The sequence below is a fragment of the Typopeltis vanoorti genome, chromosome 11, assembly GCF_054136105.1.
Source record: "Typopeltis vanoorti isolate ZY-2024b chromosome 11, IOZ_Tvanoo_1.0, whole genome shotgun sequence".
Classification (NCBI taxonomy): domain Eukaryota; kingdom Metazoa; phylum Arthropoda; class Arachnida; order Uropygi; family Thelyphonidae; genus Typopeltis; species Typopeltis vanoorti.
This window is the reverse complement of record NC_143559.1, coordinates 37,112,099-37,131,173: the sequence shown is the minus strand read 5'-3', so window position 1 is coordinate 37,131,173 and position 19,075 is coordinate 37,112,099. Positions and strand designations below refer to the sequence as shown.

General features: G+C 36.5%; 1 protein-coding gene across 4 annotated transcripts in view; it reads right to left on the bottom strand.

Moving 5' to 3' along the window:
- The window catches only part of shtd (anaphase promoting complex subunit 1), an 844,012-nt gene that overhangs the window by 23,287 nt on the left and 801,650 nt on the right, over nt 1-19,075 (bottom strand). For all 4 annotated transcript variants that reach the window (XM_090401046.1, XM_090401047.1, XM_090401049.1 and 1 more), the window contains one exon: nt 18,714-18,906. In XM_090401046.1, coding sequence (XP_090257172.1) covers nt 18,714-18,906 — 193 coding nt within the window. The remainder of the gene's footprint in view (nt 1-18,713; nt 18,907-19,075) is intronic.

Below are 19,075 nucleotides of genomic sequence, written 5' to 3'. Positions count from 1 at the left end.
AGCTATTCAATTTAGCCAAAGAATCTTGCAAATTTGTAGCGGATTTATTTAGAAGTATAACATCATCCGCATAAAGCAAAGAGCTGACATTAACATCTCCAATTTTAATATCAGGTTTAATACCACTTTCCTTCATAATGTGATCCATATAGATAATGAATAACAGAGGGGATAATGTACATCCTTGTCTCACACCAGATTTAACATTAAACCATCTTCCTGTACTTCCTTCAATTCTAACTGCTGACTTACAACTCAAATAAAGACTAAGTATTGCTTGATATAATGTCCCATTGACACCATATAACTGCAGCGTATTGAATAGCTTCTCTCTTGGCACCTTGTCATATGCCTTTTCCAGATCGACAAAACTTAAATACAGATCTTTGTTATATTCCCATGCTTTCTCGACTATTTGTCGTAAAGTGAAGATCTGATCCTGAGAGCCTCTATTTGGCCTGAATCCAGCTTGTTCTTCATCAAGCTTTTCTTCCACAATTCTTCTCAACCGTTTCTCAAGTATACTTGCATAGATCTTGCCAGGAACACTCAGTAGGGAAATACCTCTGTAATTCTCACATTCAGTTTTATTTCCCTTTTTATATATGGGTACTATGAGAGCTCTACTCCAATCATCAGGAATTCGTCCCTCTGTCCAGGCTTTCTGAACTATGCAGTGCAGCCACTGCAAGACTTTTATACCACCATACTTCAGCATTTCTGGTCGAATATCATCTACTCCTGCTGCCTTTCCACATTTCAAGCCTTTGATGGCTTTTTCTACTTCAAGTATGGATATGTATTCCTGACTGCATGCCTGGTCAGTGTTTTTTATCACTGTGCTGTCATCACTGCTTGTTTCATTTAGCAGTTTTTCAAAGTAATTACTCCATACTTCAAGGATATCTTTTTCTCCTGTTTTCATGTCACCTTTATCATCTCTAATTCCTTTTACAGCACTCTTTCCTCCATTCCTAAGCTTCTTCAACAACCTCCAGAATATTTTGCCACCTTCTTGATATTTATTTTCTATATTCTTGCCAAAGTCCTCCCATGACTTTTGTTTAGCTAATTTTACACAGTGTTTAGCTTTCTTACATTTGTCTCTGTATTCTGTAAGAGTAAAAGCTGACTTATTTGCCAGGAACTTTTGATATGCTTTCTTCTTTTCCTTCACTGCCTCTTTAACTTCCTGTGTCCACCAGGGAGTTCTGATTTTTTTTATCCTTGCACACAACCTCACCACGTGCCTCTCTGGCAGAATCAATCAATGTTTTCTTCAGAGTTTGCCATTGAATCTCCAAGGTTTGATTCCTGTTCTCAAACTCTTTCATTTTCTTTTCAATAATCTTTGTGTATTTTAGTCTACAGTTCACATCTGAGAGCTGCTCAACTTTTATTCGCTTTAAAACTTTCTTACATGTTATTCTTTTCAATATGAAATTCAATTTTATCCTGCTCAAGACTAAATAGTAATCACTTCCAATTTCAAATTCTGTACACTCTGGTGTCCTGCACCAGAGAGAAAACATCACTATCAACAATAACATAGTCAATGAGACTTTTCTTATTCCTAGCCTCTTCTCTCCATGTGAATTTGTGCACATTTTTATGTTGGAACATGGTGTTAGTAATAACCAGTCCATGTCCTGAGCAGAAATCCAACAGATGTTTGCCATTATTATTAGCTTTGCTCTTTTCTCCAAATTTTCCCAAAATATTTTTGTATGTCTCACAATCATTTCCTACTCTGCTATTTAGATCCCCAACAAGGACCAACTTTTCCTCTTTCATTGTGTCAGTTGCTTTTTCTAAAGCTTCAAAAAATTCCTCCACTTCTACCTTAGTAGAACCTTCTGTGGGACCATAGGCACAAAAAGTCTCATTGTCCAGTTCCCCATTCTCATATTTGCCCACATTACTCTACCTGAGACTGACTGCCATTCAAGAAGATTAGCCTCATATTTTGTGTTGAATACTATGGCCACTCCTTCTTTTCCTTGATTTTCATTGCCTGAATATAATATGTTGTATTTATTGCTCAAAAAGATCTCACCAGTTTTGGTCTTTTTTTTTCAGTCACCCCTATTATGTCAATCTGGTACTTATCTAATTCCTCAGCTAGCTCCATTTCTTTGCCATTCAAGCTTCTAATGTTGATAGTACCGATCTTTAACTCTTGTGATGTTGAGTCGGGATGCATTTTAGGATTTGTTCCAGTAGCTGACTTTTCACTGTTTGCCCTGGTTCCCTGGCAAAAACAATGGTGGTCTTGTTTAACTGGGCGATGCCCCAGCTGGTATGAAAATCTGTCATGTTGTACCATTATTTTTTATTTTGGTTTAACCAATAAGAATACAATTTGGTCGGCTAAATCCCAAATTGCCAGCCCATCCTCGTTCGTTCAGTATCAAAGTAGATACCCAACAGAGTGCACCACGAGAAGATGAGGATTGGACATTAGGTCAGAAGCCCTGGTCGGTTCTCCGCATTCCTTTAAGGCTATGTGGAGGTCTCCTCTCAGTTATACAGCTTTGACCCTTAAGCAGTTAGTTTAATATCTTTTAGATACTGTTGGAATATAAGACACAGCATGTGCAGGATTGATACCTGACTTGAGCAGATTTATGATCACGCATTTCCAGTTTAGATTAACAAAAAATTTATAAAGCAAGCCCTACAGACTGTAGCACTTGTTCAGAATTATGATTATTCCTGCTAATTAAAGTCCTGATTTTAATGGCTAAATGGTTTATTTGTTTCTCCATTTTTATCAATAAGATGACCAATTAGTTTGGTCGATTGATTAGAGTGTTATTGGTGCAAGGACAGCAAAGATCATACTAAGCCAAGTCAAAGGTTACAGCACTAGTCAAATTAATAATAAACAATAATAAAGAGATAAAAACGTATATGTACAAAAAATAATTTTTTTTTGAAAATTAAGTCAATCAAACCAGTATCTACATATAAATAGAATACAATCAAATGTGTTTGTATAAATTAATTCTTTTTATAAAGTTAAAAACACTACATGCAATTTATCTGTGCCTGATAAGATCTGCCTGAGGATATAAGACTCAGAACCAATTGGTAAAAAATTCAGCCCTTTCTCAAGTGAAGTGTTGGCACCACACCAGAAAATGATGAATGGGGAGGTGTGTGTGTGTTGCACTGTTTCCATAGAGGTTTGTCATTAGCCCTCAGCAGATATGAATGTGTAAGATGACTGTGACCTATGTGAAGTATAGCAAGAACAACTTCCTCTCTTCTGTTTCTATGTGCTAGACTGCCAGTGCTCAATTTCAGGCTTAATCTCATGCATTTGTCAGTGCTTCCTACCAATGATGACTACCATTCACTGGGTTATTAGATTTGATCTTATAAACTTTCTGTAACCTGTATACTTGACTGACAAACAGTATGGAGAAAAAATATCAGCTGATCTAGTAAGCTGCAGCCTCATTTCCCTCAATCCCAGTGTGACTGAGGATACAGCATGCTAAATATTAATTTTATAGACTATTAATTTGTACAACAGTTGCAGAAACCACAGAAAGAACTAGATGTGGATTGTACACAAGAGATGAGATGGCCTGTATAGAACTCAATGATATGCATGCACAAGTGCTTTACCAAACCACAAACTTGGAACCAACTTTGAATATATAAATGCACAATACAAATGAAGCAATGAAGATTGATCTGAACACCATTCAGCAGACAACAAATTGCAAACAAGATTCAATGCTCTCTTGCACTTTTCTCTTAGTATATGAATATGAATACATTCAAGGAATGTAATCTTTCTGTCAAATATGAGTTCCTAAGAACTTGGCTTTGGTTGCCTGGAATAGCACTTTGTCCCATTCTTAACTTAAAAACTGGATGAAGAGTGTGTTTTTGACAGAAGAGTACATGGACACTTTTTTCCTGCTGAAAACCAGAACCTATTACCAAGAGCCTGTGGAACCACATAATCAACTGCTTGTTGAAGTTGTCTTTCAATGAGCTTCAGGTTACAAGAGCGATAGTAAATTGTGAAGTCATCATACAGAGAATTACCTACAGTGAGAGGAAGCTGTTCAGTGATTGAGTTAACTTTAACAGCAAAGGGTGTCACATTTAAGAGAGAATTTTGTGGAACACCCTCTTCTTGATTATATGGCCAAGATAGCATACTTCCCACTCAAACTAGGAAGACATGGTTAGACAAAGTTTTTAATAATTACAGGAAGATACTCTCTGAGACCAAGATTAATGAGGTCTTTTAATATGCCATACTTACAGGCTGTCATAAGCTTTTTCCACATCAAAGAAGATTGAAGCCAGATGTTCTCATTTCAAGAAAGTGTATCTTATACATAGTCCAGCCACAATAAATACTGTTACAACTTGAATAGTGCATAAACCTTTAATCTCTCAGTAAATCAGCTTTTTAACAGCTTTCAGCACAAACAAACTACATGTATAATGTGCATATAGCAACTCTCAAATGTTTGTAATGCATCCCTTTTGCCTTCACGCACAACATCCAAAGGAAATTTGGATGATGCTCTCTCCAAATCTACCTTCAGGCAGGCAATGCTAGGGTGTCATTTTTTGCAGGCTAATCTACCAAGCTCTGACCACAATTTGAAGTCCAAGGGATTCAGATTGGGACTTCCAGAGAACTAATCAGATAGTGGTATGTGGTCAGGCACATTCGCTTCCAACCACTGTTGTGTGGTCTTTGCCTTGTGTGCAGGGGCTGAGTCCTGTTAGAAGGTTCACTGCCTATCATGAACAAGGTATTGTTCAGGGACCATACCACAGATACCAGCATAGTCTTGATATACTTTGGTTTTTGATCCCTTTCTCACAGAAATGCAACTTGGATACTCCCTGATATGTCATTCCCACCAAGTAATCAATGACATTGGGTGATGACGTCTCTGAATCCTGGGTAATAGGGTATGTGCTGTGAGGAATCTGGGGCATATATCTGATCATTTTATGACCAGGTATATGCCCCAGACAGCACTCTGGATTCTGCCAAGATTTTGGATAAAGTGGAAATCAAGATGATATTTCTGAAATTGCTGCTGTTGCTGGCTGGACAATACAATTTGTTACATACTTCATAGCTTCGTTGATAGGTGTTTGACTGACTGACTGAGCTATTTTCCACAGGGGCATTCTCATATAGGAGAACATGCTTCCTCTGAAGACATAGTGCAAATAACAGAAAAATGATCACTTCCTTAGATATTCTCTTCACCATCCCACATGAGCAGAGGAAAAATAGCAGGGGAGCATATTGTAAGATCTGTTGCAGAGCCAGCACCTTTCCTCTGCTCATGTGGGATGGTGAAGAGAACATCTAAGGAAGTGATCATTTTTCTGTTATTTGCACTATTTCTTAAGAGGAAGCATGTTCTCCTATATGAATGCCCATGTGGAAAATGGGCATATACAAGAAGATACTGACTGCATTATTAAGAAGGAAGAGGTCACGACTATCAGTTATCTGCTGAATAATACGCCCTTGTCCACTTGTATTTCTACTACCGCACATAGTGTGGTGTCCATTAAAATCACCCATGAGAAGTATGGGCTGAGGAAGTTGCAATATAAGATTATGAAGTTCAGTCTCATTTAATAACCTAATGGTAAATAAGTGGAACATACTGTGATAAAAAAATTCCATGGATAGGCAAATCATTATTGCTTTCAGAGCAGTATTAAGCTGGATATGATAAAAAGGAACACAATTCCCTACTAGGATTCATGACAATTTTTAACAGGATTAACAACACCAAACAAACTATTTTATTAAAAGATGTTTTATTAACTTGCTTATATTTCGCTGAATTTCTAATCAGCATCAGAGCACAACACAGCATGTATATGCAAACAGTGAGTAAGTGAAACAATAAAATTATAATGGACAAAAGATCTCAAGTTCTATTTTGGTGCCCTCTGGTGTTGTAAAAAAATTTACAGCCATGTGGGAGTCACTCTTAAGACAACAGTCTCCCAAATTTTTGGAAAATTAATGTAACCATATTTGCTCAGGTTAGGAGAAAGGTTAGCTCAAAAAATAATCTTTCAGATCTGTAACGACTTCTAAATAGCACACTAGTTTTCTTCCATCTAATTCTGTGTGAAGGGGTATACAAAGTGTGGTCTGGACTCTGACTTGCCATAATAATGGTAGTGAATGTATTTTTTATGTTCTTCCAGCTGAATGTTAATAGATCTTCCTGTCTGCCCATAGTAGGCCAAATCACAGTCACAAGGAACTTCATACACTCCAGGGTGTGCTAGAGGGTGAAGTTTAATCTTAGGCAAGTAGATCAGAGTTGCTAATTTAACATGAGGTTTGAATGTGGTATGAAGGCCATGTTTCATTAGTACTTTGATTAGTCTGATGTACCTCTGACATAGGGAATAGAAATAGTAATGTTGTGTTCTTGTGTATTAGAGGAGGAAGAAATAATGGGACTATGTAGTATTTTATCTATTTTGTAGGAATTGTAGCCGTTGGCCAAGAAAGTATGGAGCAGATATTTGAGTTTTGTAGGCAGAGCTGCATTATTGTTGGAACAAATGGCTCTGTGTGTGAAAACCTTATATTTTTTCCAGAGAGCATGGTCATATTAGTCTAAAATTTCCTTCTATTCTGTTCTTTAGGATTTTACTTTTACTGTTGTTGTTGACTGACAACATAATTTGCATTGTATTTTTACATAAATTACCTAGGTAGTAATTTATGTATTTTGGGTAGTCACATAAAAAATAAAATAAAATAATTTTTTAATCTTAATTTGTTCACCCACATTACTTTTTTGGGTTTCAAAACTAGCCATTTTCAATTTTTTGTAAACTTCGAGGCAACCTTTTTTAACAGAAGAAAGACTTAAATCAAGGTGATTTAGGCATTATAAATTTAATGCATGGTTCTTTTTGGATCAGAGTCTATTACAGTTAAGAAGTTACCAGGCTATTAAAACTCCTTGAGAAAGTTTTCCATTAATGAGATGAAGACATGTTGCAATGAAGACAAAGAGTATTTTAAAATCCAATTTAAATACTGACTGGTCACATGGCATCTCTCAAAGGTTTCTGCAAAACAGAAATATGCAAGTGTATAAGCATTTCCCCTATCTAATACATATGCTATAATATGTAAGTAAAATGTAAAGTCTCCCCTAAAGAAATCTGTTCCGATAGTCATAGAGATTCCTAATTTCATTAAAGTTGTTGTGCTAACATATTTAGCAAAACGCCTTGTAGTTATTTACTGAGCTATTAAATGTATATTGTCACTGTTTATTATTGGTTATTTATTTATATTTTGCAAACAAATCTTTCACTCTCCTCATAAGTTTTTTTTTTAAATCGTCATCATAATTAAATTCCTGATATGTACCCTCAAGGGGTGTACAGGATATGACAGTACATGAAAAACTTATATCATCATTTTTTTCAATCATGCCATTATTATTCCTAGAGTTTATAGGATCGCATGTTTGCTCCACTCAGAAACTTATAGGTGACATATAATATCGCAAATGTTAATTATTAATAATTCGTTTCCAGTAATGAAAGTATTTTTGTTCACACCTTTATATTTGCCATTCTCACATGGTTCATTAATGATGCTTCACATACTTACACCTGTAGTAATTCAAATATTCCACCAAATATAGAATTCTTAATTATTGTTTTCTAATATTATTTTTATTATTATTATTATTTATCGCCTCCAGGGAGTACAAAGACTCATCGAGGGAGGGCATCCACTCTACAACTCTGTCTTCACCACTCACAATCCATCAACTGCGGCAACGCCATCTATCGCCAAACACCACCACTAGTATTTCCACAGACAATCACAAACAACCATGCCCACGGCAGGATTCGAACCTGCAGCCTTTATTTTTTTTTTTTTTGGCTGGGGAGCAGATAGACTAACCACTCAACCAGCTTGAGTTACAATTGGAGAATCATCATAATGTGGTGCATTCCATGATACATAAGGACAAGACTGCTGTCAGGCAGTGTTTTCACTCACTCTGCCAGATGGTTTATGGTGAGAGCAAGGGAGTCCTGTTTGTCCTAATGTGAACTTGTTAAAGAAAGTTAATTGAAAAAATTACCACCTGATATTACCACTACATGTTTACTATCTGACTGCCCAGCCACAATAAATTAGATACATTTTAGCACTAAAGTAGCCAAAATCTTAAAACATTTAATTCAGAAATGGAAAACAACCAATGTTTAAACACCAGATTCCCAGATGGGTATCTCTCTTTCATGCTATACAAAAAACCCACACCTACTAAACAAATACCTGCAGATTAACTTATACTCCCATCCTGCGCAAATATACAACATAAGAAAAACATTAGCACATCAAGCTAGAAACTCTTGTAGATAGGCTTAGTTCATTATAACTGTTAATTTTTCAGGAAATAACTATGTATACAAAAATATTAATCACAAAAGGCTAATTAATACTTTCCAATATTTCGGCAATGTTACATTGCCATCATCAGGACTTACAAAAAAACAATGATGTGTGCACACAAACACTAACACTGGGCAAATGAGGCTGAAGAATGGCAACAGAAGTTGGGCCTAGAATCCTAAATGGTGTCCCCTAGTGGGATAAATTGGGTAGTCTTGGTTGTTGGGCTGACGATCTTAGAATGTATGCACCCCAAATTTGGGACAGTCTCATGCACCCAAATTTGTTGAAGTTTAGAAAGTTTTTCAGCGCTGAGGCAGATTTAAGGAATAGCCTTTCATATCTATATTTGCTGCAGTGTAATAGAGTGGTCTTCTTCCAGTGTATCCTGTGGTGGGTGTCCAAAGTATGGTCAGCAAGTACTGAGCGTCTGTACTGATGGAACTAGATGTAGTTCTTGTGTTTAGATATTCTCATATTGGTTGTCCTGCCTGTTTGGCTGTAGTAGGACAGTTTGCAACTGCAAGAGAACTGGTATACTCCTGGTCAGTCTAGGGTTTTTGGTTGAGTGGATAAGAGATGCCAATTTCTTATGTGGTCTGTAAGTTTTTGTTATGTCATATTTACTTTGGAAAAGGAAAACAACAACAGTCTCCCATTCCCAGACACCCTGATTATACATCAGCCTAATCCCTGGCATTCTTTGTTACACATACAGGTGGATACATTCATCGGCAGTCACCCCCCCGTCCCACTAATATGGGATTATAAAAACCCTATATAACAGGGCAAAATTAATCAGTTTTGATAACAGTACCCTAAATACTGAACTTGACCATATCCTTAATACTTTCTGAACCAATGGCTACAACCTCAAAAAATATTAAACTCTGTAACTGCAATCCCCTCCTCCTTCAGAATAGAAATTACTCAAAATCTATCATCATTCCATATATCCTGAGCACATGTGAAAACTAACAAAAATCCTAAGGAAATATGACCTTACAACCACTTAAGAAATTGGCATCTCAGGCAGGACAGCCAATATCAGAACATCTGAATACAAGGACTACATCCAGTTCCACTCTAATAACTACAGCCACTCGGGACTTGCTGACCATGCTTTGGACACTCACCACATGATACACTGGAAGAAGTCCAATCTATTACACTGCATCAAATATAAATATGAAAGACTATTCCTCAAATCTGTCTCAGCTCTGAATAACTTTCCAAACCTCAACAAATTTGGGTGCATGAAACTACCACAAATCTGGAAAGCATACACTCTAAGATCATCAACCCACCAGCCAAGCTACCCAATTTAACCCACAAGGGGGGGGCACTGCTTAGGACTCTAGGCCCAACTTCTGTTGCCTTCCTTTAGCCTCATTTTCCCAGTGTTAGTGCCTACATGCACATATAATTTTTTGTGTTGCTGAAATATAGGAAAATATTAATTAAAGTCTCTTATAATTAATATTTTAGTATACGTTGTTATTTCCTGAAAAATTAATAGTTAAAAGCTAGAGATATTTTGATCAAATGACAATATATTTCAAAATGAATGAATTCCAATTCATCTTTAATAGTTTTCCTAATAATGGATACAATAGTAAAACATAAAATTTTATTAAACCCTGTGCCTAATAACTGGAAAACTGATAGACAGCAATTTGTTCACTAAAAAACAGTAGTAGTCTCATACAGTGAAGGAGAGTCTCTAAAAAAATGAAAAGAAATACTCCACAAAAAGATAAACTCCACCCAATATGAGTGTCAGGAGTATACATTACAGAAGTAAATTCCTATATTATGAAGATTGTGATAGATTTAGAACTAAATGGAAAGAACACCACCAAAGTTACACAATTATGACCCAGCCAAAGTGGATTAACAGATCATATGCTCAACACCCCACACACAATCAGATGGGGGGGGGGGGAAATGACTCATTCAAAAGTGACAGGCAGAAAAGTGACTCCTAATCTAAATAAATTTGGATGAAAAACTTTGGTGTGGATCATAGAATTAATGATGACTAAGAGGAATGAAAGAGGGGTGCTTAAGGGTCAAAGCTGTATAACTGAGAGGAGACCTCCATATAGCCTTTAAAGGAATGCAGAGAATTCTCACCTTCTTGTGGTGCACCCTATTCAGTATCTACTTGGATACTGAACGAACGAGGATGGGCTGGCAATTTGGGATTTAGCCAACCAAATTGTATTCTTATTGGCTTAAACCAATATACAAAATTGATGGTACAACAACAAAATTTCATGGGCCCGGCTAAACAAGGCTCCCGTTGTTTTCGCCAGGGAACCAGGGCGAACAGCGAAAAGTCAGCTACTGGAACAAATCTGAAAGCACACCCTAATTCAACATCACCAGAGTTAAAGTTCGGTACTATCAACATAAGAAGCCTGAATGGCAAAGAAATGGAGCTAGCTGAGGAATTAGATAAGTACCAGATTGACATAATAGGGGTGACTGAAACAAAAAAACACAAAAACTGGTGAGATCTTTCTGAGCAATAAATACAAAATATTATATTCAGGAAATGACAATCAAGAAAAAGAAGGAGTAGCCATAGTATTCAACACTAAACACGAGGCTAATCTTCTTGAATGGTAGGCAGTCTCAAGTACAGTGATGTGGGCTAATATCAGAATGGGGAATTGGACAATGAGACTTATTTGTGCCTATGGTCCCACAGAAGGTTCTACTAAGGTAGAAGTGGAAGAATTTTTTGATGCTTTAGAAAAAGCAACTGACACAATGAAAAAGGAAAAGTTGGTCCTTGTTGGGGATCTAAATAGCAGAGTAGGAAATGATTATCAGACACAAAAATATTTTGGGAAAATTTGGAGAAAACAGCAAAGCTAATAATAATGGCAAATATCTGTTGGATTTCTGCTCAGGACATGGACTGGTTATTACTAACACCATGTTCCAACATAAAAATGTACACAAATTCACATGGAGAGAAGAGGCAAGGAATAAGAAAAGTCTCATTGACTATGTTATTGTTGATAGTGATGTTTTCTCCTTGGTGCAGGTCAGAGTGTACATTTGAAATTAGAAGTGATCACTATTTAGTCTTGAGCAGGATAACATTGAATTTCATATTGATAAGAAGAACATGTAAGAAAGTTTTAAAGCAAATAAAAGTTGAGCAGCTCTCAGATGTGAACTGTAGACTAAAATACACAAAGATTATTGAAGAAAAAATGGAAGAGTTCGAGAACAGGAACCAAACCTTGGAGATTCAGTGGCAAGCCTTGAGAAAACCCTGATTGATTCTGCCAGAGAGGCATGTGGTGAGGTTGTCTGCAAGGATAGAAAAATCAGAACTCCAAGGATGGACACAAGAAGTTAAAGAGGTAGTGAAGGAAAAGAAGAAAGCATATCAAAAGTTCCTGGCAAATAAGTCAGCTTGTGCTCTTAGAGAATACCGAGACAAATGTAAGAAAGCTAAACACTGTGTAAAACTAGCTAAACAAAAGTCATGGGAGAACTTTGGCAAGAACATAGAAAATAAATATCAAGAAGGTGGCAAAATATTCTGGAGGTTGTTGAAGAAGCTTAGGAATGGAGGAAAGAGTGCTGTAAAAGGAATTAGAGATGATAAAGGTGACATGAAAACAGGAGAAAAAGATATCCTTGAAGTATGGAGTAATTACTTTGAAAAACTGCTAAATGAAACAAGCAGTGATGACAGCACAGTGATAAAAAACACTGACCAGGCATGCAGTCAGGAATACATATCCATACTTGAAGTAGAAAAAGCCATCAAAAGCTTGAAATGTGGAAAGGCAGCAGGAGTAGATAATATTCTACCAGAAATGCTGAAGTATGGTGGTATAAGAGTCTTACAGTGGCTGCACTGCATAGTTCAGAAAGCCTGGTCAGAGGGACGAATTCCCGATGATTGGAGTAGAGCTCTCATAGTACCCATATATAAAAAGGGAAATAAAACTGAATGTGAGAATTACAGAGGTATTTCCCTACTGAGTGTTCCTGGCAAGATCTATGCAAGTATACTTGAGAAACGGTTGAGAAGAATTGTGGAAGAAAAGCTTGGTGAAAAACAAGCTGGATTCAGGCCAAATAGAGGCTGTCAGGATCAGATCTTCACTTTACGACAAATAGTCGAGAAAGCATGGGAATATAACAAAGATCTGTATTTAAGTTTTGTCGATTTGGAAAAGGCATATGACAAAGTGCCAAGAGAGAAGCTATTCAATACGCTGCAGTTATATGGTGTCAATGGGGCATTATATCAAGCAATACTTAGTCTTTATTTGAGTTGTAAGTCAGCAGTTAGAATTGAAGGGAGTACAGGAAGATGGTTTAATGTTAAATCTGGTGTGAGACAAGGATGTACATTATCCCCTCTGTTATTCATTATCTATATGGATCACATTACGAAGGAATGTGGTATTAAACCTGATATCAAAATTGGAGATGTTAATGTCAGCTCTTTGCTTTATGCGGATGATGTTATACTTCTAAATAAATCCGCTACAAGTCTGCAAGATTCTCTGACTAAATTGAATAGCTGTTGTAATAGATATGGTATGAAGGTCAGCAATCAAAAGACAAAGACAATGAAAATAGGCAGAATCATTGAAAATGTCAACTGTGTTGTGAATGGAGAACCTGTGGAACAAGTGATACATTTCAGCTACTTAGGCACGATTTTCAGTGAAGATGGTAAATTTAATATGGAAATAGACAGAGTCAACAGAGCTGGTATTGTAAGAAGTCAATTGAATAAATTTATAAGGAATAACAGAGAAATTAGTCAGAAAACTAAATTAGCTGTATACAAGACAGTGTTCAAACCAGTTTTAACTTATGAATCTGGGAGCTGGGTCAGAAGTAAAACACTTGACCGAAGACTAGAGACCGCAGATATGAGAGTCCTGAGAAAGATTATAGGCATAAACAGATGGCATCAATGGCATTATCATATTAAAAACGAGGATATTAGGAAAGAACTTGACATTGTCAGCATCAAGGAATGCATTATCAGAGCTAATCTCAGGTGGTGTGGTCACTTAAACAGAACGGGAGAAGAAAGATTAGCAAAACAAGTGTTCTCTGCCAGGTTGGCAGGAAAACGACTCAGAATAAGACCAAGATATTGGTGGATTGATACGGTACAAAGTGCCTTAGATGATAGAAATATAAGATCTGATAATGTTGGAGTCTTGACAAGTAACAGACTGATTTGGAGGAAAATTGTAGATAGGAAGTTAGTAATGACGTAAATTTTTCATGTAGTACTATCATATTCTGTACACCCCTTGATATCAGGAATTTGATGATGAGAGGAATGACCAGGGGAACTGAGATGGAAGTATATGATGTTTCTCATGAATGCAGAAAAGGAAGAGGAGTACACTTTGATAGTAGCAGAGGAGGAGTTATGCCCAGTCAAGGTGGAAATGCAAGGAGCAATAGTGGCATTGGTTTTGAGATGACAGATTGTAGGCAGAGGTAGGTGAGAGGATATAGGATAAATATTAAGTTAGGTGTTGATATAGACCTGGTAATGTATAAGGGTGGTCTAAAAAGTTCTCAGCCTTGACCACAGAGGAGTACACTTAGATAGTAGCAGAGGAGGAGTTATGCCCAGTCAAGGTGGAAATGCAAGGAGCAATAGTGGCATTGGTTTTGAGATGACAGATTGTAAGGCAGCAGTAGATGAGAGGATATAGGATAAATATTAAGTTAGGTGTTGATATAGACCTGGTAATGTACAAGGGTGGTCTAAAAAGTTCTCAGCCTTGACCACAGATGGCAACGCTATTGGCAAGATGGTTTTTTTTTTCTAAGTTGGTACATCTGTCATAAGCATCCATGTGAAATTGCAAGTCATTCTATCAAGTAGTTTGTTTTATACAGCTGTCTGAAGCAGAAGTGTTGTCTGTATCCCTTGAAATGAATAAAATTGTGTATCGTGCAGTTATAAAATTCTTTGTAAAAGAAGGTTTAACCAAAAGAAATTCATTCAAATTTCATAAAAGTTTATGGGCACTCTTCTCCTTCGTTTTCGACAATTAAGAAATGGCTGCTGAGTTTAAACATGGCGTACTAGCAATGAAATGAAGATGATCCAAGTGAAGGATGTAAAAAAAAAAGTGGAACAACACCAGAAATCACTGATCAAGTGCACGATATGGTATTGGATGACCGGCGAGTCAAAGTGTGTGAAATTGCTGAGACTATAGTCATTTCAAAAGAATGTGTAGGATATATTTTGCATGAAGAACTGCAAATGAAAAAGCTTTGCGTAAGATGAGTGCCATGCTTGCTCACAGCAGATCAAAAATGCACTCGCATGAAAATCTCTGAATAGTGCTTCGAGCATTTTAACAAGAATAAAACTGATTTTGTGCATTGATTTATTACTATGGATGAGACTTGGATTCACCATTACACACCAGAAGCAAAACAGTGGACAGAAGCTGGTTGTTTAGCCAAAGAAGACAAAGTTGGTTCCATCAGCAAGAAAGATCATGGCATCGGTGTTTTGGGATGCTAAAGGCATTTTGTTTATTATCTTGAAAAGGGTAAAACAATAACTGGAAAATATTATTCTGATCTTTTAACCAGACTAGACGAAAAAAATTCCTGAAAAAAGACCCAGTTTGCAGAAGAAAAAAATATCTTTCATCAGGACAATGCACCTGCCCACAAAGGTGTTTTGGCAATGGAAAAATTAAGGGATCTGACTATGAATTGTTGGAACACCAACCCTATTCCTCAGATTTGGCTCCCTCTGACTTCTATCTCTTCCCAAAACTAAAACCCTTCCTCGCTGGTCAGTGTTTTTCTTTGAATCAAGAGGCGATTGCTGCTGTAGATGGGTGTTTTGTAGATCTTATTGAGAACCACTACAGGGATGAGATAATGGTGCTGGAGCATTGCTGGAATAAATGTATTAGTCTTAAGGGAGATTATTATTATTATTATTATCTGTTGCCACCAATCAAATCCAACAACTGACCCCAACTATACCAATGCCATCTACTGCCGACCACCACCACCACTAGTTTTTCCACAGACAATCACAAACAAACATCCATGCCCACGGTGGGATTTGAACTCGCAGCCTTTGGCTGGAGAGTGGATACGCTAACCACCCAGCCAGCCAGGCCAGTGTTAAGTTGAAAAATAAAATAATTTTGAAATTGTAAATCCATTTTTTCATTGTTAGACCGAGAACTTTTCAGACAACAGCAAACTGATCCTGTGAATGTAAATATCTATAGGCATAATTTGTTGAGATTACTAATTACTGGACTGTACTTAACCTTAGTGGATGGATGTGTTGAAGAATACAAGTAATTGCACTAATGTCAACAACCTAAGATTGTTGACATTAGTGCAATCTGGCTATCAGAATCAGATATGGTAAATGGGATTGAGTGCAATGGGAATACTTTTTTTTAGGAATGACAAGAAATAGGAGAGAAGGAGGAGTACTACCAATGATATCAGACGACTTAAGTCCAGTTAGGTTAGAAATGCAAGAAAACAATGATGGTAACAGTGTCCCAAGTAATAGTGAGTTCAAGGCTATCTGGTGCAAAGGGAAGGCTAACAGAATGAAACATATGGTGGGTGTTGCTACAGACCTGGCGGATCAGTTGCAGGGGACGAAGAAATGCATTGCCAATTTAGCCTTATGGGTACAAAATGAATGATCATTATGAGTGACTTTAATTATCCAAACATTGATTGAATAGAAGAGAATCTCATGATAAGAATGAAGAGGAATTGAATGAATTCTTGTGAGACAACTTTCTCAAGCAGCATGTGAAAGAAGCAACTCGAGGTCAAAGAGTGCTGAATTTGTTCATAGCATCAGAAGGGATCTCTGCTAAGAATATGGCTATTTTACCACCAGTTGGTAACAGTGATCATGCTGTGCTTTCTTGGAAAGTATTTAATTGTATTGATGCTATAATTAGAACAGGTTACATGCTGAACTACAAAGCTGGGAATTATGATCAACTCAGAAGAATACCATCTTTGGTGAAATAGTATTAGTTACTGAATGAGAAAAATGTCAGCAATGCATGCATGGGAATCTTTGAAAAAATGCATAAATGAGGTAGTAATAGGGATATATCCCTAGTGTTCGAAGAATAAAATAGGTGGGCAATGAAATGGATATGCAACCTATATTAAGCAAGAGATCCACAAGAAGAACATGATGTGGAAAGAATATCGTGAGAATAAGAGTGAGAAGAGTTATGAAATATATAAAGCTCGGGCCAGAAAAGTAATGCATATTGTGAGGAAAGTTAAATCAAGTATGAAAAGAAATTGACTATGCAAGCTAAAGGCAATCCAAACAATATCATTATGCCACAAGCAAAAGAAAGAATTAATGTGGAAGAATAACTTTATTGAATGTAGATGGTGCTCTAGTGTCAGAGGCTAATGAGATTGTTCAATTAATGAGTGCTTACTTTGCTAATATATATCAACCAGGTATGTATAACATGGTGCACAGTGCCACTGCTACATTGGATGAAGAGTTAGAGGTGCATGAAAATGAGGATGAAGAGCTATTGCATAACGTGGAGAAGAATTTGTCAATAGGAAGACAGATGGAATATCAGCAAGTTTGCTACAGGAATGTTCAGTCAAACTGGCTAGGTCTTTCAGATGTTTGTATAACTTGAGTCCCAGCTCAGGAATGTATGATGGTTTCATTGTACAAGGGTGGTGCAAAAACTGATGTGTCTAACTACCGACCTATAAGTATCTCTGGTATGGTAGTGAAGATTTTAGAAAAGTTGGTAAGAACTTGCATACAGAAATGGGTAGACAAACAAGCTATATTCTCCAAGGAGCAGCATGGGTTTACTAAAGGAAGGTCATGACATGCTTTAGCAATTTGCCCATATTTTATAATAACAATGTTATGGCTGAGTTGGATAAAGGGAATGGATACAATATGATAACATTGGATTTTGCTAACGCATTTTATAGGATACCACATGAAAGGCTGTTGCATAAACAGGAGAATATGGGATTAAAATATAAACTCGATTTGAATCATTGGATAGTTGACAGACAAATATCAAAAAAGTGGTATATGGTGGGTGTGAATCTGCCAGATTTCAAGTGATCAGTGGTGTAACTCAGGGTTCAATCCTTGGTCATTGTTGTTCATTCTATACATTAATGACATTAGGAAGAATCTAACAGGAGTTATAACATATAACAATAACCCATGGACTGGATGTTACTGATATCCAGCACTTACAAAACGATTTGAATCGGCTGTAAATTTGGGCAAAAGAAAATGCCTATCAGTTTAATGTTGATAAGTATAAAGTTATGCACTTTGGCATAATGAGATTTCTAGTGGCATATTATATATTAGCAGGGTTATGCTACAAGAAACTGATAAGGCTAGGGATCTTGGCATAATGGCGGATAGCAATTTGAAGTTCAAAGGTCACATAGCAAAAGTTACAAAGTTATAAAACTCAAAGAATAATTGCGATGTTGAAGCAAACCTTGACATGTAAGGATAAGGAAATCATTTTGCCTCTTTATAAGGCCACCTGGATTATTTGTGCACAGATTTGGTCTCCTGGGTTCAAAGGTTTTAATTTAATTGGGCCTGTTAAATTAACAAGAGCACCAGAAGCTGCCCAGCATCCCTTTCCAATACATCTACAAACACACTGAACCTGCTTTTCCTTTTAATCTTTTATTTCATCTATCTCTGTCCTCTGGAACAGCCTTTCTTATGAAGTATTCTAAAATAACAGCCTGAAAATATGATACATATACACACACAAATTATAAATACACACATATGAACAGATGATTAGAAATATATAGCACATCAGTATTCTGGGACCAAACATGATATATTTTCTAATAAATGAGGTCTTGGGTTTTGCATGGCATAGTTCTATGACATAGTAGAATACAAAGTTAGGGCTGAATGGAAGCAAAGCAGTTTGTTTCACTTAGTTTTATGTCGTCTTTGTGTGTGCATTACAAGTCTCATATTATACTCCCTGATGATGTCTCAGTGACAGAGATGAAATATTGGAAGAATTAAATAATATTTTAATTCCTTCTCAGTGCTGTTTCCTTCCATTAAGCTTCTAACATCAGTTTATTATCCATTGACAAATAAATTCACAATTAAAAACTTAATACTTACAAATGCTTTTTAAAAATAAGATTAATTAAATTAAAATAAATTTACCTTTAATCATTAGCTGCACAGCTTTTTCAACATCACTTTTGATGGATAATAATAAGTCCCGTGTAAGAATACAAAGCTCTTCCTTCGGTTTCTTGTTGGTGTGCAGCACAGAAAGCCACTGCTGATGGGCTAGCATTAGTTTTAATTGCCAAAGACCCAGGGTTTGATCTTTTTGTTCTAAGGATGCTGCTAACTATTTATTTAAAAAAATAAAAAAAAGCCTTCCATTATGTTCTCTCCCAATTTCTAAGAAACATTTATTATAACACCGATGAGCTGTACATCTCACAATAGTCAGTTTGTGTACTTACAAAATAAACAAATATTTCAGAAAGGAAGAATAAATATTAATATTTTGTAGC